At 44.6% G+C, this 23,210-nt stretch overlaps 1 protein-coding gene and 1 long non-coding RNA gene across 11 annotated transcripts in view; one reads left to right on the top strand and one right to left on the bottom strand.

The window, feature by feature from the left end:
* LOC113609527 (uncharacterized) overlaps nucleotides 1-23,210 on the top strand; it is a 94,689-nt gene that overhangs the window by 60,032 nt on the left and 11,447 nt on the right. Inside the window, exon 3 of the long non-coding RNA XR_003428666.1 lies at nucleotides 477-598. This is a non-coding gene — a long non-coding RNA (uncharacterized LOC113609527). The remainder of the gene's footprint in view (nucleotides 1-476; nucleotides 599-23,210) is intronic.
* The window catches only part of GNAS (GNAS complex locus), a 54,492-nt gene continuing 36,235 nt past the window's right edge, over nucleotides 4,954-23,210 (bottom strand). For 3 of the 10 annotated variants that reach the window (XM_027086860.1, XM_027086859.1, XM_027086866.1), the window contains 12 exons: nucleotides 19,487-19,559; nucleotides 16,480-16,524; nucleotides 12,251-12,305; nucleotides 12,045-12,164; nucleotides 10,227-10,324; nucleotides 6,982-7,036; nucleotides 6,771-6,844; nucleotides 6,568-6,626; nucleotides 6,339-6,459; nucleotides 6,042-6,172; nucleotides 5,755-5,822; nucleotides 4,954-5,477 (listed from right to left, as the gene is read on the bottom strand). In XM_027086860.1, the coding sequence (XP_026942661.1) occupies nucleotides 5,331-5,477; nucleotides 5,755-5,822; nucleotides 6,042-6,172; nucleotides 6,339-6,459; nucleotides 6,568-6,626; nucleotides 6,771-6,844; nucleotides 6,982-7,036; nucleotides 10,227-10,324; nucleotides 12,045-12,164; nucleotides 12,251-12,305; nucleotides 16,480-16,524; nucleotides 19,487-19,559 (1,046 nt within the window). In that variant the 3' untranslated portion in view covers nucleotides 4,954-5,330. Of the gene's footprint in view, nucleotides 5,478-5,754; nucleotides 5,823-6,041; nucleotides 6,173-6,338; nucleotides 6,460-6,567; nucleotides 6,627-6,770; nucleotides 6,845-6,981; nucleotides 7,037-10,226; nucleotides 10,325-12,044; nucleotides 12,165-12,250; nucleotides 12,309-14,427; nucleotides 14,431-16,479; nucleotides 16,525-19,486; nucleotides 19,560-23,210 lie in introns of all 10 variants that reach the window. The other 7 variants (XM_027086862.1, XM_027086865.1, XM_027086864.1 and 4 more) reach the window with 4 other exon arrangements.

Genomic DNA, 23,210 nt, shown 5'->3' on the forward strand with positions numbered 1-23,210 from the left:
CCCCCCCCCCCCCCCCCCCCGCCATGTTAAGCGGTCTGCTTAGATTTTTTTGTCTCCAGTCAGTTTTGATAAACAGTATTTTTCTGGACAATTAACTATTTCATCTAGGCTTTCAAACTGATTTATATATAATTATGCAAATGAGTCCTTTATGATTTGAATGTTTTTACCTGTTACATTCCCTAATCCTTAAAAACTACAGGTTCTGGGTGTATCTTTCTAAAGTTCCATCATGGTCCATGGGACAAAAATTTATAAATCTCTGTGTGTGTGTTTGTAATAGTGTTATTGAACGCATACTTTTCTGTCTTATCTAGCTAGCTAGCTATTTATCTCGCCATCTAACTATTTATCTTGCTATCCTGGTATCTATGTATATTTCACTTGGTAGAGAGAACAAAGGGCATCTACAAAGCATTTGCATTCCTGATGAGAGAATTGATTGGGCTGTCCTTTTCTTCTCCTTTCTGCCTTAGGCTAAGACATGGTACCATTTTGCAACAACAGGAGAGAAGCCAAGAGAACTGTGGAGGCATAGGCTCTGCCATTGATGAGCTGCTGAGATAACACCAGGAAACACCTACCTCCGGAATTCTTGGTAAGTAAGAGGTATAAGCCTCTGTTTGTGCAGCTCCAAGTCAGGGTTCCATTATTTGCAGCTGAATACATTCCTAACTGATAGAGGAAGTAAGATAGGTGAAACCAGACAGTTTTAGTTGTTCATAGTATGTAAATGTTTATATACAGAAAAATTATTGTAGAGACACCAAATTCGCCAACTCTAAGTTAGGAACCGGAGTAGCAATTTCACAAATTAAGTGCGTATCGCATGGCCTTTTTAGTGTAACCATTGTTAAAAGCATGATTTGCATAAATTATTCACAATGTTTTAGATGTATTTTACCTTTTTCATTTTTGTACAATGGGATACAGATTGGTTACATCTTGTACAGATGATAGGGTATATCCTCCTAGGGTTTCAAAATGATTAAATGAGATAATCCATATAAAGGGCCTAGGACAGTGCCTGGCACATGGTAGAGTGCTCCATAAATGTTAATTATAATGTTTTAATAAGTAATATTGATTAAAGAATAGTGATGTTTGCTACTCATACTTAGATGACTAGCTCCTTGTCATCCTTTGCATTCCCATAAGAAAAGTCACCTCCTCCGAGAGGCCCTTCCTGGCTATTCTATCTCAAGTGGAATCCCTCCCCAAATAGCTCCCGTTCCCCATCACCACCATCCTGTTTATTAGCCCAGAGACCTTTTCATCATTTGTAATTCTTTTAGTTATTTATTTGGTAAATGCATGTCTCCCCTGATAGAACTTACCCATGAGAGCAGAACTCCCAGTGGCTGGCATAGGTTCTGTACTCTCTATATATTTGTTGAGTAAAAAGATCACCAAAAATGTCCAAGAAACCATTATCATAAGAGAATACCATTTGACATAGAAAGGCTGTTCTGAGGTGGTCATTTCTTTGGGGATAATTTTGCCTACATTTAAATAAAAGTGAAGGTGGGTAAAATTTCTGCCCAATTCTAGACCCTCCTCAAACTAAATAAGCCCTCAGGGGGCTTAGTGGTTTATTATTATTATTATTTTTAATCTCAAAAAGATCAGAGAATAGTTATTTTTAATATTTGGCCTCTACAGCTTTATAAAGTGGAGCACAAATTGTTACTTTTAGAAAAATATGTTGTTTTGCATTTGAGTAGGGATTAAGATTAAGTAAGATTCAGCTAACAGTTAAAAAACTAATGGTTTATTGTCATCAAATATTTAGATGAAATTCTTCATGATGTTTTGGAATTCTGAAGATCCTAGAATTTAGATTTTAAAATAGCCCTATAAGAGTTACGGTTTGGTACCAAGTCAAAGGGAAAACGAAAATGAAATTGTTTTAGTAGAAGGGATAAATCCCAAGGAGGAGAAGGGACCCTGAAACACATCTGAGTGACTGGAGGTGGCCCCATGGCAAACCTCTGAACTGGGGGTAAGGCAGGAGTGTGTCCAGTGCCATTCTCTGAGGGATGAGGATGTCCCTCTCCCCTCCCCGACCTGCTCACGACCCCCCACCCCACCCCACCATCACCACTGGATATGGAATCAATGGAGACATGCAGGATTTCCCCTTGGGGTCATGGGTCCTGGGCTCCTGGCAGCTGGCATCCAGGAGAGAAGAGCAGCAGACCTTCTCTTTTTTTCTATATCTTTTAGAACTACAGGATATTGTAGTAGCCAATGGGCTTTGGCTACCTGAGTTTGAAGCCCATTTTCCCTGCTTAACTCTTGGGGCAAGTTACTTTGGCCTCTCTAGGCCTCGTAAAATGGCAGTAATAGCTGAACGGGTCTCATTGGGCAGTGATTTAATTGGCACATAGTAGGTGGTGGATAACCGTGACTTTTATTACCCTCTTTCTGGACGTCATCACAAAGTCTCTGCCAGTTTTGACCAGCAAGGGCTGGGGGTTCTGGGATATCGTTTTCTATGTATAAATGTTCTATAGCCTGAGAATTTGCTTCCTAATTGTGATGGCTATGTGGCTAGCACTATGACAATCTTACGTGAATTATTCAGAGAAGGCTCTAGAATTTCTGTGTGGGCGGGGCATACAGACGGCCATATTGGAAGAGGGGCTTTGGGACTTTATTCTCCGCCAGCACTTAGTACTTGGATGGGTGTTTGTATGGTGGGCTGGTCTTGTACTTGTTGCCTAGGGTTTAGTTAATTGTGTTTATTTGGAGTACTTTGGACGATTATGGGAATTTGGGGACTGGTCTTCTGGCTATATTTGCATAGCAAGCACTCGTGTAGATTATATGTTAATTTGGGGGGGCGGTTTGAGGGTCATTTTGTAACGAAATCTACCTAGTAAGCCAACAATTTTTACGTGAATGAATGTTACATAGGAAGCTTTGGGAAGGTTTATGGACATGGGGTATTCGCTACTTTTTCTGCCCCCGTGGGGCATGCTTTGCTCACCTCTGGTATACTCTGCTTGAGGATTAATTGGCTGGGATTAATTTGACCTAGAAAATGGAACAGGAAGTAGGTTTTTGGCCTGAATTACAGAATCAACTTGATTAATGTCCCATTCGGCCAGTTTCAGAGGGTGCAATGATTGATGCTGGGGGCAAACTGGTCTCTCCCTCCCACCCCTCCAGGAAGCCACACCATGGGTGACCGTGAACTTAAGGGATGAGCCTGGGGGGGTGAAGGACTAGGGAGCCCAAGTGGACCTCAGGTCCAAGCCATAACCCACCAAGGATTCAGAGTTTGATGTGGGGCCCATGAGTGCTGGCGGCCACCCCCTCCCCCAACAGTGGTGGAAGATTTGTTTGTATTTCACTTCATTATGAGTGAGGTTGCATGGTTTCCCCAATGTTAATTAGTTATTTGTACCTTTTTAAAAAAGTAAAATTGCTTGTTCATGTACCTTGCCCATTTTTGCGAGAGGTGCTTGCTTATTAATTCTTCAGAGCTCTTTGCTTATTAGGGAAAGTAACCCTTTGTTACAGATTTTTACCCAGTCTCCACCCCCCACCCCATTCATATTTGATATTAATTTTTGTATGGTCATCCCCCACCCCTTTATGTTTTTTTATAGCCTCAGGTCATGCTTAGAGATGCTTCTATAAACCAAGATTTTAATTATAAAAATTGCCATTTTTAAAGTAACTTTTTGTACTTAAACATACGTGTTTGACCCACGTTGAGTTCATTCGTGTATGGAACAAGGTAGGGATAATTAGTTATTTGTACCTTTTTAAAGAGTAAAATTGCTTGTTCATGTACCTTGCCCATTTTTGCGAGAGGTGCTTGCTTATTAATTCTTCAGAGCTCTTTGCTTATTAGGGAAATTAACCCTTTGTTACAGGTTTTTACCCAGTCTCCACTCCCACCCCCATTCATATTTGATTTTAATTTTCGTATGGTCCTCCCCCACCCCAGCGCCTTGTATTTTAAATCTTAGGTCATGCTTAGAGAGGCCTTCTATAAACCAAGATTTTAATTGTAAAAATTGCCTTTTAAAAAAATTAATTATTATTACTATTTTTTTGCGGTACACGGGCCTCTCATTGTTGGGGCCCCTCCCGTTGTGGAGCACAGGCTCTGGACGCACAGGCTCAGCGGCCACGGCTCATGGGCCTAGCCGCTCCGCGGCATGTGGGATCCTCCCGGACCGGGGCACGAACCCGCGTCCCCTGCATCGGCAGGCGGACTCTCAACCACTGCGCCACCAGGGAAGCCCTAAAAATGACCTTTTTAAAAGTAACTTGTTTTATTTCAACATATGTGTTTGACCCACACTGAGTTCATTTGTGTATGGAATGAGGTAGGGATCGAGTTTTTTTCCCCAAGTTGCTATACCATTTCTTTCTCAACCCCCACCTCCCGCCTTTACTGAGATACAACTGACAAAATTTTAAGATATTTAAGGTGTAAAACGTGATGATTTAATGTACATTGTACACCATTCCTTGAATAACTCTTTTCCTGATTGTAAACTGCATTCCTAAATTCCTCCCACCCAGCTGAGTCCCTGTCTTAATGCAGGACAGACAGCTGAAATTCAAACACCTCTTTGGGGAGACCAGATAAGCAGGCACACTGTGGGACAATACGTAAGGGTATAAGTCGATAGACTCTTTGGATAGGGCAGCAGTGATCAAAGCATAGAACTTTTTTGATGGGGCTTAGTGGTTTTCTATGGGGCATGGGTTCGAGAGGAGGACAAAGTGGACATTTTGTATCGTCTGCAAATTGTTTTCAGAAACCCAAGGTTCGGTCAACAAAAACATAGAGTGGCGATATTTTATACCCACTTATAACCTTGGGGCCTTGTCACCTCACCACGGGGGCCTCCCAACTTCTGATGCGGTCAAAACCCTGGACGATGGGTGTCTGCTCGAAACCACAAATAATTCACGGGAGTCACATCCTTTGCTCACATTTAATTTTTATTTTGATTTTTTTAATGCTGCACAACACAATATTTATTTCATTTGTTTCATTTATGTCATTTATTCTTTTATTTCTTTATTTCTGTTTGCTGCTGTTATTTTACTTACTTAAAGAGAGAGGGAACGTTTGTGGCCTTTTTTTCTTTTATCTTTTTCTGTAGGCCGCCTTAAGCTTTCTAAATTTGGAATATTTAAGCAAGCTGAAGGGTAAAGGGGGTTTCGCAAAATCACTTGAGGGAAAGGAAAGGTTGCTTTGTTAATCATGCCCTATGGTGGGTGATCAACTGCGTGTACAATTACGTTTCACTTTTAATTAATTGTGCTTAAGGCCTTAATTAAATTTGGAAGTTCCCTTCTTAGAGCAGCTCATACTGACGGAGGTGCATGCGCTGGATGATGTCACGGCAGTCATTGAACACACGGCGAATGTTCTCTGTGTCCACAGCGCAGGTGAAGTGAGGGTAGCAGTAGTGGCGCCCGTCTCCACTAGCAGTGCTGATTCTCTGTGGGCAAAGAAGGAAACTCGGTCAGTGCCGCCTCTCCAGTAAGTCCCCCTGTCGGCAGTGGGGTCACCTACCAAGGACTGCCCACCAGTCATTGACGTTATGTTAAAACAAACCCAAGTTGAGGGGCACAAAGGCTAAATTCATACTGACGATTGGTGAAATAACACTGAGGAACTGGATGGTTTGATCCCCAAATTTAGAAGTAAGGAAATTTATGCCCCTAAGAAATAAGAGAACAAGCAGAGAGAGGGAACCAAAGACAGTCTCTACTCACCAGAAATTCATCTCGAATGAAGTACTTGGCCCGGGTCACGCGTGGGTCCTCTCCGGGCTCGGGAGTCGCTGCAAAGAATATAAACATTTTGTTACTTAAGTGATTAAAATAAGGTTCTTTGGCTCCCCCCTACAGATCCCTTATAGTGTGGTGGTGGTTGAGGGAGCGGGGGGGTTCCATTCTTAGAGGATGTTCATTTTAAAAATCCAGAACAGAAATTTTTAACATACGCAAGACACCCCGTAGGACCAAGGGGGCACTAATCAACTGCAGAAGGCCACACATACCATCCTCAGGAGTCGTGTAGCGAGCAAATTCTGGAAAGTAGTCCTCAATCTTCGATTTTCCAGCAAGGACTTTCTCAGCGAGCAGATCTTGCTTGTTGAGGAACAGAATCACAGAGATGGTGCGCAGCCATCTAAGAAAGAGAGGCACAGGTTTAATGCTCAGGAAAAGAAAGGATTCTTTCGGCAAGGGGTTTGAGATGCTTGCCCAAGAACTCGCACAAGATTCTTTTCTACCAGCCACGCAAATACAGGGCCTTGAGATCAGTGGGGAGGAGACCAGGGGGTCACCGCCCAAACCTGTTGTTCCAGATGCTCTTGAAGAGGTTCAGCGCCTCCTGCAGGCGGTTGGTCTGGTTGTCCTCCCGGATGACCATGTTGTAGCTGCTGCTGGCAACCACGAAGATGATGGCAGTCACATCTTCGGCACAAGAAAGCAAAAGCAGTGCACGTTAGAAGAGAAAATGATCCTTGACGATGAAAAGACCAAAATGTCCTTAAAGAGCAGAGAAGCCCATGGCTTCCGTACCATTGAAGCACTGGATCCATTTGCGGCGTTCATCACGCTGGCCGCCCACGTCGAACATGCTGCAGGAGAGAAATGACACCTGGTCACCCCAAGGGCCAACACTGGTCCACCATTCTCCCTGCCAGAGGGAACGTCAAGAAATCTCTCTCTCTCTTTCTTTCTCTTTTTTTTTTTTTTTTTTTTAAAGGGAGCCATTTACTTACTGGAAGTTGACTTTATCCACCTGGAACTTGGTCTCAAAGATTCCAGAGGTCAGGACGCGGCAGCGCAGCAGGTCCTAAAACAAAATCTTAGGTCAAGGGATCTCACCCAAACCAACCAAAACATTATTAATAATTGACAGTCTGGAGCAAAAGTCTTGACTCGTTGGGAAAGAGGGCTCTGCGTCCTCTGCTTGTGAGACCGTGTGCATACCTGGTCGCTGGGCACATAGTCAGCCTGCTTGATGACGTCAATCTTGTCCAGGAAGCTGGGAGGGAAAGAAGAATGCACAGGGGTGAGCACACACTCACGCCACTTCGCCCACTATTCCTGCCTCTCTGCCAAGTCCAGCTAAATGGAAATGATCACCCCACAGTTACCTGGCATTAAGTCAATGCGGAGGTTGCTTGTGTTCATTATGAGTCCAAGCTTATGCCTTAGAAAAGGTTAGAGCAAACAGAATTTAAGATAAATGTACCTGGCTGACCAGTAGGTCTAGGAACCAGGAACTAGGGGTGGGCTCTCAGGACCCCCGGCCTACAGGTACAGCACAGGCCAGTGCAGAGCTCTGGTCTTGCTTTAATTTTAAAAGGCTGGTTCTGTGCATGTCAATTAGCTGAAGGCCCAAAATCAGGTTTGATTTTGTGCCATTTGATAGAGACTGAGTAAAATATTCAGATTTTCAAATTGTTTGCCTTTGACTAAAATGGCGAGTAGTTTGAAAACTGTACCCTTCCACGTCACAGTTTTTTTTTTTTAAATGAAAAAGACGGCATACTTTAAAGAAACAAGGATTCCCCCCGCCCCCCTCCCCAGCGAGGGACTAATGAAAATAAGATTGAGTTACTCAGAAAGGGTATCCCTTCCTTCTACTTTTAAGAAGGGGCCCTTTTGGCCCTTACCACAGTGAACAGGAAACAGACACAAAGTTCCCTTCCGTTCCACTTGGTCCATGAAATAGAACAGTCCAGATATTAAACTTTGAGTTTTCAAAAAACCTCACGGCCATCCAGGTTAGGGGCCCTTATCTGGGCAGGGAGCAAGTACAGTGGAGGGGCGGGGGCGGTCTCAGGGGCCATCATTAGTGATGCAAAAGCTTTAGGGGGAAAAGCAGTGTTTTCTATCTCCCGCTCCACAGCCATAACTGTTCCCAAAGTAAAAAGTATCTTGCTTGTGTTGCCTGACTAGATACACTGTTAGGAAAAATAACTTCTAAAAGACTGGACTAATTTAATTACTGTGAAAAGTTAATATTAAAACCAGCTTTTTGGGGGGCAGGGGTCTGGATTGTTGTAAAGTGGGCTAATCAGGAAAAAATCACAAAGAGAGAAAAGTCTATTTAAAGAAATTCTATAAGGTTCCCCCCCCCGCTTCCTTTTTACCAGTTTAAAGTTAGTCTGGCTTAGAGGATATACCGACTTGCCCAATCAGTCTTACATTACAGCACCGGGCCAGAAATAGCTCCCCAGCCGCCCTGGCCTGCAGCACGTTGCCATGGCAACAGAACCACAGTTCTATAAATAGATCATCAGCACCAAATCTTGTGAGAGAGACATCTGGAGTAAGGCCAGCCAAACCCCAGCTCAACAAATAAAAATAGGCACCTTAAGGAACGGGCAAGGTACCAGGAGCTCAACTCTAACATAAAGGCCGTTAAACCAGAAACACGTTGGTCACTGCAAAGGCAGGGCTACTTTAATCATCGGGCTGGGGAAGACATTTTCTAAGATTCAAGCTATGTTCCCTTTTTCCCTGGAGTTCCCTTGAAACTTTCCATAAATTGTGCAAATGTTGCCATTTTCAGATAAAGTTGCAGGAGTAACTGAATTTTGCCTTAAAAAAACAACTTTCAAATGGTGTGAGATTTAAAAAAAAAAAAAAAAAACTGGCTAACTGTTCATCAATGAAGTTGTTACACCCTCCCCACTTCCAGAGCGCTCAAAACTGGGACAGTTAAACCCTCCTAATCTTGTACCTGTACTTCTGACTTGGATCCAAAATACAAAAGGCAAACAATTCCAGGATTTCCATTTGTTTTGCGTTACTATAATTAGCACTTCCAGCTTTAAGCTCAAACTTTTGAGAAAATCAGGGGCTTTGTTGAAGAAGGGGTGGGGGTGGGAGGGTCACAGGGACCAGCCCAGATGGACTGTTTTTCTGCTCCTTGAAAAAATATACAGATTTGCTTGTATATTAAAAAAAAAAAAAAAAAAAAAAAAAAAAAAAAAATCACAAAATAGCTACAGGTGTGACAACTGAAAAGAATCAAATGCATTTTCGATGGGAAGGCAGGGCCAGGGAAAGCTAAATTGATAGGTTTCACAGCCCCTAACATCAGCTTGTGTGATGTGTCTCTAACAGGATTCTGGGGAGCTTGCTTTGCGTTTGCTGTTTGAGCGCTGTCACCTCTTCCTCCCTCCCGTTTATTCGAGTGGTTTTCACAATAAGGTCCTCCGGCGTGGGGCTCCTACGTCATGCGATTTTAGCTTGTTCTGAGCCAGCCGGGGTACCTTGGTCCTGGTTACTTAATATTTTCAATAGCAAAATTGTGAGTTTCAGTTACTTACATGAGAGAGGCTAAAACATCACAAATCTCTCTTGCCCTTCCCCCGGTCATAAAAGACAATCCAACTTGAGAAAATGATAACTGAGCCCACTTAGTACATTTGTGCAACGTCAGCAAACAAACGACACCTTTAAAATATTTTTGATGGCTCTGAACCTCACATATTTGCTATGTTATGTACAGGATAAGGAGGGTCATAAACTATTTAAAAGGCAACTTTCCAGCTGTGTTATCACATCCACTGGAAGGCAGCCCATGAAAGGACAGAGCAAGGACCCCATGGGGGGAGCATCCTTGAATTAAGGCCCAGTGTGAATGAATAAATAAGGATAGGAAATGGAATTCAACACAGTCCCCGACTCTAGATGAACCAGAAACATGGCACTCTGGCAGCTACCGTAGTCACCTACCTGATAGCGGAAATAGCAAAGCAACTTATCAGTCACCCAGGAGGAGGAGGCATATTTTTGTCCTCACTGTTCCTCTTTGTCAGGTTTTTACATTACAGCAATAAAATAGAATATTTCTACCTGATGCAAAGTGTGAGAGCTGCCCTATCTCCCTGAACGCTTGGAGGTCAATTCAATTAATTACTTCAAGCTCATTAATTATGAATGTCACTTTACTGCAGGTAATTATCAGTTTGCTCTAACAGGCATTAATTGTTTGTATAAAAATAATGTCACCGCACTAAAAAGTGCAATTAAGGGCTTTATAAAACAAATGAATCAGACTAGAACTTTCTAACCGCAGGTGGGAATAACTGGCTGGCTTCTATGAAAAGAACTCATTTACAAGTAACTTGAAAAGTGGGAGTCGAGGTTTGTAAGGTTCTCTCCGTGCGCCCCTGTGTGCCTATCTCACATGCGGATGTGGAGACGGGGTTACTCACTACTGGGCGCAGTCGATGAGCTGGTACTCGTTGGAGCGCTCGTAGCAGGCACGCACCCCCTCGTCCTCCCACAGAGCCTTGGCGTGCTCGTAGAATTCCTGAAAGTGAACACGAGAGGGAAGGTTTAGACGCGGGAGCTGCTCCAAGTCAATGAGACCGGAGTTCACTCTGCCACCAACCCTGGGCGTGATTATTCCCAATTTCGGGGCGAACGAAGGCATGGGCGTTCATAAAGACCTTCAGTGTGCTAAACGTATTCAGAAATTGAATCCAGCTGTCCTCTTATTGCGAATTACTGTTCTTGGGTAGTTTTCAGCCTATATTTTTTGGAGTGGGGGGCGGGGCCAGAGTAGACTACTGAATAAGTCTGTTCACCCAACGGCTCATCTAGGAGAACTATAAACTCATTAGGAGGCGCCGCCAATGTATGATTCCATGTCGTGGAAACAAGACGTTTTCATTTGTGAAGATGTGGTGGGATCGAAATTTTCCTTCCAGGAAAATTTGAATTTTAGAAAAAAAATATTATGGTTGGGAGTTGCTGGCAAATCCGACCTTGTCCATCAATGCCTGTCGATCAAAAGAGCAAGTGACCTCGGCGTGGTTTTAAACTGCAGCAGGTCATGATTCGTATTTCATTTGAAGAGAATAACATTTTTAATTGTATCGGGGCAATTCGTCCCTTACAAGGAAAGAGGAGGTTCTTCTGCAATGTGAATGCAGCAAGAAAAGGGTCAAAAGTAGGCAGGAACGTGAAGTTCAGCTAACAGAAGACCCTCTTAAGAGGTCACCGTCCTGGTGTATTTTTAACGGGCTGCCTTTTTTCTCCTATTAGAAATACAGAATCGCGTCTCATGAAAGAGTCTGTGTCTGGCATTATGTGTGCTGTGTTTACTGCTCGACTTCTTTTCCATTTAAAAGAATTTACCTAGCCGTACTTACTAATACTGCTTCCTTGCTAGGAGAAGTTTGCAGCCAAACCCATTTAAAATACACAAACACACATTCCCACGAAAGCCTGACAAAAGGCAACAATAAGTCATTGTTTTTGCTGTAGACAAGTCTTTTCCTTCTGGGCCTTATAAACTTGCCCATCTTTCCATCTTGTTTCCTGTTCCCCTCTTATAAACTATTCTTCCCCCACAAAGGGGTCAAAACATATATGCCTGGGCCACAGGCAATCTTGTGTTCCCTAAAAATAGTTCTTTATGGAGCAGACAAATCTTTGTAAGCAGTGTCCACGCCAGCCAGGGTGCATAGAGGACAGTGCCTGGGTTATGATTTATTTAGGTGAAGGTCTTTTCTTTCCTTTTTCTGAATAATGAGAAAAGACTTCATTTGCCCCAAGACAAGGACTGACTTTAGAAAAACCTTAATAAAGGTTAAATGGCAAATTGTTTCAAATGAGAAGACCTTCCGTTTATAAAACTCAGAGCTGGCTCCTCATTTCTGCATTCCTTGTATCTTAGGATATCTTCGATTAGCCAGACAATTAGCATTTGTGTGTCATATGTAACAGTTTGTCACAAGATGTGTATAAGGGAATAATTAAGGCTGCCACAACTCAGGACTTTTTCTCATAAAGATTTACAATCTAATACAGCGAGAGCTGTAGTACTGAACTGTGATGTTTACTTGTGGGGACGGGCGAGCCAAGACTCACGAGGGGCGACAGAAAGTCGCTCATCCATCTTGACCAAAGCTCTAACGATGATTTTTCCTATCAATATCACAGAAATGGGTTTTGCTGGCAGCGTGCCTGTGCGGGGGACAGCCCAGGGGGTGTGTGGGGTGGGAAGGGGCACGGGCTTAGCTTACGGGAGGGAAGTCAAAGTCTGGCACGTTCATCACGCTCAGAATGTAGTCCACTCTGAACTGGTTCTCGGGGTTGGCCAGCTCCACAGGGGGCACCAGGTTGCTCATGGCGGCCACGATGGTCTGAAAATGACGGAGCAAAGCGGTCAGGGGAACAGCGCTGTGTGACAGGGAGGCTAAAAGAATGACAAAAAGGACCAGGCACGTACTTCAATGGCCTCTTTCAGGTTGTTTTTGATGTCCTGCACTTTGGTTGCCTTCTCACTACAGTGGGATTGAAAAGGAAAAAAAAAAATCATATTGCATCACGCTGACTCACAGTGTCGCTTCAATCACGATTTTCCAACCAAAATAGTATTCTGTTCTTGAAGGAGTGGTGGGTTCAGATCGGTGCAGAGGTTGGAGAATAAAGGTGGTTTCAAATGATAACCTCCCAGACTGTGTCCTGAGGACACGCCCAATTGGGGCAGATTACCAAGTCGGCATCTAGATAAGGATCAAGGCTACTGTACCAGAAGTGGGGGCTGGCTCCTCACTATTCAGGGGTGCTTCCATTTTCTTGAGGCCCACACCGCACACCAGCACTTCCGAAAAGGTTCCTACTGGCCCTTGCTAGCATCCCTGCTTTGGGGGTGGGGTTGGGAGGGGGAAAAGTTCAAGGTGTGCCTTGGGGCTTCCTCAGTCACTGGATTAGCACACGGACAACCAGTGGATGAAATGCAGGTGGTGGTGTTAATTACAGATTTGAGGGCTTTGGGGCCCTATTTATTTTTGTTTATTTCAATAGTCACTGCAGCCAGCAGCAGTGGATGACATTCCTAGTTGATGATGTTGATATAGATCGATCCCTCGATGTGAATAAGGTAAAATAACATTCTGCCCCCGGAAGGCTTTATGATCTGGGGTTTATTGGGGGGAGGGGAGGGAGGCGGTGTGGCTCTTGTCCCTCCGTTAAGTAGAGGTTAGCGTTTGTTGCTTATTGATCTTAACTTGGGCACCTGGGACGGCCTGTGTGTAGATGTGGGACCATCTACGTTCAGGGTCCCTGGGACCACAGATAAAGGCCACGCCCTTTGGCTCTGTGGTCCCCTGACGTTGTTTGTCCCCCTGTGTCTTTCAGACACTGTCCTTCATCACAGGCACAGCCAGGGAACATTCTCGGATTTGTGTTTTTAGGGGTTAAGGACCTCTTGCTCAGGGTGTAAATCTTGCCACTCTACTGCCCAGGCGTCACCTCTTGGTTTGGGGGGTGGGATGGGGTACTGAACCCACAGCCATGACACACCTACTGCGTATTGGGCCCTGGGACGTGACGGCACCGTCACGAGGACCTAAGGTGCTGTCCTCACAGAGGAGGGAACTGAGGCTGAGGGAGGGAGGGTCTGAGTGACAGAGGCAGGACGACAGAGGGGGAGACAGAGTTTACGTTCTTCTTGCCGGGATTTTTAAAGAAATGTCTTTAAAGAGAGTCCCAATTTTTGACGTATTCACGGGGTTAATTGCCCAAGAGTCGTGGGATGGAGGTAGAAATTAAACACGTAGCCCCTCAAGGCAGAACACGACAGGACATTAATGCGGAGGACACGCGGGGTGGGGGGGAGGGGGGCGGGTAACAGCAAAGTGCAGCCCAGGGGGGAGGTCAGCATGTGACGTGGGGAGGCGGCTCTCGGGTCGGGGGACCACGGCGGTGGCGGATGGGGGATGTCACGTGCTCTCCTGCAAGAGCCCCGCCCCTCGAGAACCTGGCCTTTCCTTGCATATTCGTTTGAGGGGTGGGCCCTCGTTTTCTGAATGATCTCATCGCATTTCATCCCTACCCCAGGGGCAAACTAGCCTTTGAGACCCCGCCCCTCTCACACCGGAATCAGGAGCTGGTTTAGAGGTGCTGTGCTCATCAGGGGCTGAGGGTGTGGGGCGACAGATGGTACCAGGAACCCCCTCATGGTCGGGAGAACTCCAGGCACGGATATGAAAGCTGTGCTGCCAACCAGGAGTGTGGGATCCGTGCCCCAAGCCCCCAGACTGTTAACGCAACGACCCTAGGCTTAAAGGGCGGGTGTCCAGACCCCTCTCTGTGGGGCTATTCTGCTTCGTACGTTTCTGAAAATTACTAATCGTGTCCAGACTTGGTGCTACAGTCTGAATCAGGTATTCAAGACGCTGGAGTTTTAAAAGGACACGTGTTTGTCCCTAACGTTCACCCAGGAATTCAAAGTCAAAACCCCATAGGACAAATCCATTCCCATTCATTAGATACAAGCTCCACTTTCATGGTACTGAGAGCCTTTAACCTGTTTTTATGGTCCCACAAGAGTTAAAATTAGATATGTCCGGGTATTTAATACCCAAATGAACAAAGAGCAAGAGCAAAGTTATTTCCAGAAACCTGCTTCTTTCATTCAGTTTGATATTTTGGTCTAAGTAGTAGTATGATAATTGGAAAACTTCCAGTCTTAAATACGGATATTCTGAGAACGTGTTCAGTATTCATCTACGTATGTGAATAGGTGTGGGAGTATATCAAGTATAAAACAGCTAAAATAGAAATCTAAAATCTAATTCGGGCGTGTAATACTAAAACATAAAAATTCCTCCATTGAAGCAGTTACTTTGTAGATGGAGCTATGATTCTGGGGGCTGGCAGGTTTATCATAATTTTTACTATCGCTTAATGAACTTAATGTTGATTGTGACATTCGGAGAAAATTCCTCAGATGTCTCTAAGCTACTTAACAAAGCCAAATTGTATATCAATTGCTAGAATTCTGATGGACTGAAAAATGGGGGCTGGAAGTACTTATAGGATATTGTAGCTTCTCCCCCGCCCCCCACGTATAAAGCAGATCAGGGCTGCTTTCTATGCTAGGTTTGAATTCTAAGAGCTGCCCACCCCGCTCCCCCCTTCAGCTAAGTATTAGGGGAAGGCTATGTCGTACTAAGTTCTATACCATTTTTATCTTTATGCCTTTCTTTTTTCCCTTTGGTGGGAAAAGACAGAAGACAGACGCAAGATACAGGGATTGCTGAGACATGCAGATAATTTTTATTTATCACATATGTTAATACTCATTTCTACTTGTAGAACAGAGTCACAGATAGACGAGCAGGCTGTTAGTAGGTATTAGAAGGGTTCAGGGGTCTAGCATAGCATCTAGTACACAGTAGGTGGCTCAGTAAAGATGTGTCGTAGCTCTCAAATGCCAACTTTTGGTACAGTAAACTGTCAATCACTTTTTATGTAGATGCCTTGGATAGTTGATACACTACATTTTTGTCAATTAGGGATTCTTTTTTTTTTTTTTTTTGGTTTTTTTTTTTTGTTGTTATCTTTAGAGGTTAGGTGGTAGGGCCCCCTCCCCCCTCCCCAACAGAATAGTATTCTTATTAGAAGTTCCTAAGACGGGCAATTCCAGCATGCAAAGTGTGATAGGACATAGCCGGGAAGATGAGACACTGAAGCCATCATCTAGGGGTAATGTTGTCTAAAAAAAACAGATGAACAAACATGTGTCAGTTACTTGGTCCCGACCCCCCGTATCCTTTGCCCCTCCCCTCCCAGGCCACAGAAGCTATTTCTTTGAGATGCCCTAGGCTAGGTCAGTCGGCTCTGCATGTTCTCAGGAGAAATAGCTGCTCCCCCACTGCAAGCTGAATAAGCAAAGCAGTGCTCAGAGGGTTACCTGGCATGCGTGTGTGTGCGTGTGCGTGTGTGTGCGCGCGCGCACGGGCGTGATGGGCAGTGCGGATGCAGGAAGTGAAGAAAAAAATAATTTGATAATGAATGGAAAAAGATGGAGGCCATCATTAATTTCCTGTCCACTAGCTAACATAAAGTGCCTTGGGTTAAAATAAAGTTGACAATTTTAAAAAGACCAGAGGCTTTTGGAGATCATTCTCAACAATGACCTCCCCTCCTCCTCGGCATTTTGTTTTCCCAAAATTAAGGACAGTGTGGCACCACGTATTACAATAGAGGTAAAAAAAAAAAAAATCCCCCCCCCCGGAGGTCTGAAATTTTAAAATCAGACCAGCCACTGGGCAGATGGAATTTAGTAGTTTTAAAAACAAGTAGCCAGTTTTAAAAGCAAGTAGCCAATTCAGATGGTGAGCTGGGGGGTTGGGGGGAGGATAGAAACCATATGGAAAAACATCAATTGTAGAGAAACCCTAAACTGATCGTCTAAAGTTGAAATCTATAGCCTCCCCCCAGCTGGATCTAATTATACTTTAAGGTTGGCCAAAAAAAATTGTTTTGCACTTCACTTGCTCTGAAATGTTAAGAAATGATGCTGTTTGCAGACATACACCAAGATGGCTGATGGCCCTTAAATGATTTTGGTTTTCTTCCCGGGTGTCTGTGTCCTCAGTTTCCCAGTATGACCCTCGTGTGTGTCAAATGTGCGTGTGAAGAAGTTTCTCTGGTTTTGAATGTGCCTACCCATCGCTGTTGCTCCTTGCGGCCTGCGGGTCCTCTTCGCCGCCCCTTTTAAAGAGAGATTGAAAGCTCACCTAATCTGCAAGGCACCGCAATTTCACAAAAACCCCACACAGCCTCTCTACATTCCTAAACAAATGGCCACCATCCTCCCGTTAATTCTTAGGTCGCCTTTCTGGCTAAATTGGAATGTCTACTGAGACTGCAGGCCGTAGAGGGAAGAATTCCACACCTTCGCTGCAGTATTAGCAGAGTCCTCTGGGGACTCCCGTCGGGTACAGAAGAGACGGATAATTATTTTCTTGTGCTTTCACTAAACGTACGTGCATCAGGGAGCTAAAGCAGTGATTTATCTCACAATTCTTCGGAGAATACAGCAGCGCATACGGCCCCTGATTGTCCCAGACCTCAATCTTCACCATGTTGCATCTGAACACAGACATGGGTGCTTTTGGCCCATGATTTCCTGGTGCCAATATTAATTTCCTCCCTTTTTGTAGTCGGGAAACTACCTATGTTATTTCTATATAATTGCTCCCCATAAACTGTCATCAATTAAAAGTGTGCCTGGACCATAAGGCAACGAAAAGTAAAAAGAATAAAACCCACCCACTACCACCAACCCTCCCCACCCCCCAAAACCCAATCTTCATGAATGGTAGGAAATCCTCCTCGAAGGTGGGACGGGCAAAGATGGCTTAAGCTGTCTACGTGGGTTTGTATTTGATTAGCTTATTAGCTCAACCAGTGTTAACGGCACTTTTTTTTTTTTTTAATGTAAGATAGAGAGTTAGCGTTGAGTTAGGAAAATCCGCATTTGACCTCTGTATTTCTGAAGGTCAGATTAATGACATGTTACTCTGCAGATGTACTTGGCACAGCAGTCTGCGGACAGTTAAGGCAAATGTAATAGCTCAGCCCAGCCCTGACAAAGCGCACATTTATGGAGGAAGGAGGGAGAGACCCTGCACCACACAAAACACCCTTTCGTGGACGGATGTCCCCACTTCACAGGGAATTCCTAGTGGAGAAGGAAACCGCTTTTGTTGCAATACCACAGCGAGGAAAAAGAAAAAAGGAGGCTCAGTTGGACAAGATAAAAATAAGGTTTCTAAACTCACGTAAAGAATTCCCCTGTATGTCACTTTCACGGGCTAAATTTACCATCCTCGGAGATTACCTATGGCTTCCTCTACAAAGCAGGCAAACTGGGAATGGCGCTTCCTCTTTTGAAAAAATAGAAAAGAGAAGTTCTGGTTTAAATGCCTCGTCTGCATTACAAACGGGCTCACTTAGGGAGGAGAATCCTTTCCCTAAAAATTAAAAATTTTAGGGCAATCTGCAGAGTAATAAAACTTTAAGTGAATTATGTCAAGGATGTCCTATCTTCTATTGGACTCGAGCTAAGGTAAACAGTGGCTGCTGCATCCTTTTAAAAAATTCGAGCCATGTCCAGTTTTAATCAAAATATTTATCTAGAGGGTACATGGTCAAATTATTTTTGCTTAACTAGCCTCATGAAGAAGCTCTCCCCAGCAAGTTGCAGGGGGGAAAATTATGCAAGATTTTTCTTTAGATTACAAAATCATAGCAAGGAGCCTATTTCAGGTTTTTTGTTTTAATTGACGGATGGCAACTCTGGTGGCAAGGCTTTAGAAATTAAGAATTTCAGAACTGGTTTGTGACAAGTCAACTGACTAATTAACAGCATGTATGTGCGTATCGGTAACTCATCAGGAGCCATTCATAAAATTAATAGTCCATCCCTCTGAATTTTAAAGCTTAAAGCATCCTAAACTAAAATGTCCATTTGTATGGGTGATGTCATCCTTTTCTCCACCCCCCCTTATTTGGTCTAAGAAATTCTAGAATTTTCCATAAACAGCCTGTTTTCCATAAACTGCCTTCAGCTCAGCTCTTTTACCTCTGAAAGGTGATAAAATTCATCTTTGTCATGTCCCCCCCCCCCCCCCCGCCCCGCCCTTAGTAGGCGACAGTAACTTTTTTTTTTTAACTGGTTTGTTCTGGGTGCACAACTGAATTAAACTATGCCCCTTTGACTCAATCTTCCCTTTTGAAACCAAGGGGGAAGGCAACTTTCAACTGAATCCAGGTTTAAGAAAGGGAATAGGATTGCTAACCAACTACTAACTGCAGACTACTGGCTTCAGGTGTTTGTAATCTAGTGAGGTTAACTGCTCTCACCCCCGTGAAAACAGAGGCTGGGTCTGGGGAGACTTGTGCCCCTTATTTGCATCCTTCCTGACAAGTAGAACGCCATGCCCGTCTTTTACATCCCTGATATAGGCACGCTCTCGTTTCATCTTTATTCTCACTGCGGTACTGTCACGTTGTCCTACAGCAAAATGCCCTGAAGGACTTTTCAAAGGCAAAAGTACCTCTTGGTCCGGCCGGAAGTGCCCAACTCCCAGCCTTTCCATCATTTAAACGTCTCCTTTTTCTTTTCTTTAGGCAAGACCATCGATTTTTAAAAAGGGAAACAATGATCTACCCATGATAATTCCAAAGGGGGTGAGGGGTGGGGAATGAGGAATTATGAACAAGGGCTGACTCTTCCAACTTAGTTCTATGTGAGAATATTATTGAAACCATGTTTCCCTAGTAGTTTACAACATCCTGCACTGGTGCATTGCGCTGAAATGTGCCTGGGGGCAGGGGGCGTCTCTGCAGTGGTCAGCGTCACCAGGCAAAAGGGTGGCCACGGCCAGAGTCAGCTATGTCTGAGACCCACTGCACCAAAATCTGCCGCAGACCCGTCACAGGGCCAACACTGGGGCTTTATTATTATTACTGTCTCGTTGCTGCACCAAAGAGTAAAAGGAGGGAGAGGAGAACAACCCCTAAAGAGCTCTTCCCTGGATTTTCTAACATGTAGGCTGAAAAAATTCAAGCGGACGTTGCCCAGCCCCCAAAAGCTACCTGAACTTCCTAAAGGTTAGCATCCAATGTGCTACTCTGCCTGTGCCCTTGCCACAGATTTGACACTTACTCTCCATTAAACCCATTAACATGCAGGATCCTCATTTGCTTCACGATGGTGCTTTTACCAGATTCTCCAGCACCTAGAAAATGAAAGTAAGTCTCAGGTTAAGAGGGAGGCATTTTACACACTTTGGGCAGGGAGGAGAGAGAAAGAGGACTGCCGTTTTCTCCATAGAAGCAACACACAAAAAACAAACAAGAGACTTGCAATTTTCCTTGACATTTCGACGCAGAGAAAATGAAATAAACATCCAACTTTGTGTGTACCTGCAGTATTCCACCGTCAGAACAACAAACAAGAATGAAAGGTTTTGGTTTGTTTAGGTGTTTTGTTTTCTTATTTTTCCTTTTGGTTGCCTTAAAATTTGTGGGGTGGGCAAAGGGGCAAAGAATGACGCAATTCTGTCATGGGAGGGGGGGGTCAAGAAAATTGCTGTTAAAGCCATGAAACTGGATGTTTGAACTATGAGCGTTCACTGGTAAAAATGTACACATTAATGTATACGGCCACATAGTTCACTGCTCGTCAGATGTTTCATGGTTAAAATACCCCAGTATTCACAAAACAATGCCCCGGCCCTGCAGGCGCCCCCAGATCACGTACTGACGCAGCGACTGCCTCTTCAACATTTTCTCAAGGCTGCTGCCTTCTCTGCAGGGTTCTCGCCCCCCGGGCTACTTAAAAATCAACCCCTAAGCCCCATACTATTACATTTTATCCACTTCTCCACACCCCTCCCCCTTTTCCTGCTAACTTTGTTTTTCTAAAGATAAACTCTGGATACAACAACCATGGTGGGGGGGACACCATTGATTTGCTGTCACCTTCTCGAAAAACACATTTAAATATTAAATACAGGGCTTGAGAACTACCCTATTAGCATGTTAAAAGGGCAGGACTTTAATCAGAAGGGAAAATATTCCTGGTAACCACTGAATTTTCAAAGATTCCAAGCCCTTCCCAACGAACAGAGCTTAGAAGGGGCACATGCCCCCATTTTAAACCACCTTTCATTTGTAAAAACATATATTTTATGGAAAAAACACAGTTCCACCAAGCTAGAAGGAGGATTGCTAGTTTCTCATTTTCTGTTTTTGCAAATGGATACTCTCTCCAGCAACTAACCCTGAGGGGACAATTTCTGTCCTCCTCAAGCACAAACCTGTTTGGTTTTTTAGTCCTCTTTTTCACTTTTAATTTTATTAATTGTTTTGTTTTACTGCCCAGAGAGCAAAGCATTCCTCCTTCTCTTGCCTTCTCACAAGGCTGTAATCAATATCTGTAAAAAGTTAAAATCAGTTTCCACAGAAACATTGATTTCAAAGCAAACATTCTATCTTAATGAGCCTAACTCTCATAAATTAAAATATTAAAGGTACGATTAAGAGATTCCATGAAGAGAATACATAGTCTTAATCAGAATCTCCAACACTCTCATGTTAAAGTGTGTATCACCTCTCTTTAGGGCACAAACAGGTCCGTGCCTCAGTTTCCACATTTAGGAAATTGGAGAATCGGACTGAAAAATTACTGCCAGATCTTTTGTGATACTGTAATTCACTCAGATTTCATATCATTAAATTAAAAAAGAGGATTCTGGGCATCACTACTTTTCCTCTTTTGCGTGGGGGGGCATCATTTGGTGAGAATCACGATTTAAAGATGCAAAATGTGTGGCACTGCCTTGGGCTGCAGACCCCCATATGCCAGAGCCTTCAATAAATTATGGTAATAGAGCTAAGACACCTGGGAAAGGTTAGCCCAGTGATGCCAGGTGTGTTCAGAGCAACAGTCTCAAGTGAAGACTTTGTGATGTCCGTGCAAGGCTGTTATAAATTTAAGGTACCATTAACATCACACTTGTTTTAAATTAGTATTCAGATAGCAGGAGTGTTCCTAGGAAAGATTCTAGACTTTTCTAGGCTTATACTTTGAAATCAAATTACATGGCACATTAATATTCACATAGCATAGTTCCACCTTTGTAAGTTTTTGACGACACCTCAACATACGTACCATTTAATTACTGTAATTGCAAATGCATAAACACACACCAAAGGGACTTATTTTCACTTAATAATTTTCTGCTTTACATAAATCTGGACCCAGGAGAACAAAGACGTGACCCATCCAAAAAAAAAAAAGCAAAGCAGACGCCACCACAAAGAAAAAACAGCCCTTTACATTTTATTCTTCATAATCAAGCTGTTCTGTTGATATGTGACCATGAACTAGGTCTTAACCTAGCAAATTCACAAATTAACTCAGATAGCCAAATTACTAAGGAAGTGGAAAACTTCCATACTAATTAATGCTTGTGTAATTCTTCTGGTTATTTCAACAATTTCTTTTATGCTTTTGTTTGATTTATTTTCCCAAAGCAGCACCTTTAAGACAAAAGGGGAAAAGGCCATCTCCTTAGAGTTCACACACACCCCCACCCGCGTTTTTTTTTTTTTTTTTTTTGGCCAAAGAGGAAAAACCGCAATCAAAAGAGAAAACCCCAAACCAAACAACCAAATGTCACTTGACAAACAACTAACGTAGTCTCATCTCCTTCCACCTGGAAAAAAAGTCTTTTCCTTAAAGAATTCTCAATCCCCCTCCCACCTTGAAAAGGACAAAAAAAACCACGCCATTTCCAGACCAAGAAGCCATTTACAGACAAATGTCATTTTCCAGTTCTGATCTGTGCATGTCTTTTTTTTTTTCTTTCCATTTTTTTCACAAAGCACTCTCAATGTGGCCGACTAACAGGAAAGTGTGTGTGTGTGTGTGTTAATGGTTTGGGGGGGCGGCAGCTGCTACAGTTAATTCTCTTCTTTGCTTTTCAAAGAGCCTGCATATCTGGAAGGGGAAAAAAGGTCATACTGTAAAATGACGTGTCATTTGGCTTCACTGGGCACTTAGAGTACTAACTCCATTTTTTTTTTTTTTCGGCCTTATTTTATTCGATTCTCCTTCTCTTCCTTCCACGGCCCGGCCCGGGACACGTCTGCTCCGCGCACACAGTGTGTCCTGCCCGCAACGCACCAAGTCGCGCCCAGCGGCCGCCGCGCTCCCTCCTCCGCCCGCCCCCCCACTCCGGCGCCACGACTCGCCCGCGCCCCCTCCCCCTCGCTGCACCACCTTTACCACTCCGAGCCCTTCCGAGGGGCTGATGTCACCCGCCCCCACTCTCCTCAGCCACTTCTCCCGCCGAACCTCTCCCCTCGACGAGGCCCCCTCCGCCACCGCGGCGCCCCCCCCCACGTCACCCCCTTCTCCGCCGGCCCCTCTCGCTTTCTCCCCTCTCCCAACAAATCACACACCCAACGGAGGCGGGTCCCCCTCCCTCGGCCCGCCACCCCATTTCCTGTCCCCGAAACCCTCTTTTTGTCGCAGTCTCCCGAGCCCTGTGGGACTCCCCCTCCCCCTCCCCAACACGCACCCGAACCCCTGGCGTCGTGTAGGCCTCGCGGAAAAAGAGAGAAAGAAGAGCGAGGGGGAGGGCGAGAGAGAGACAGAGAGCGAGCGGCCAGGGGAGGGGGACCCGCGCCCGCGTCGCCACGGCCCCCGGACCCATTTTGGGCCCCCGCCCGGCCGAATGGCGCCCCGGGGTCCCCCTTCCGGCCTCGCCCCCGAGAGACTGAGCCCGCGGGCGGGCGGCGGGCTCGGGAGCGCGCGCCCGGGGCGGGGGGCGGGCTCGGCGCGCGCGGCCTGCGGGGCGCCCCGAGGGGCCCCCGGGCCG

This window comes from Aethalodelphis obliquidens, unplaced genomic scaffold (assembly GCF_003676395.1).
Source record: "Aethalodelphis obliquidens isolate GAN/ISIS:26980383/991018 unplaced genomic scaffold, ASM367639v1 scaffold57, whole genome shotgun sequence".
In the NCBI taxonomy this organism is placed as follows: domain Eukaryota; kingdom Metazoa; phylum Chordata; class Mammalia; order Artiodactyla; family Delphinidae; genus Aethalodelphis; species Aethalodelphis obliquidens.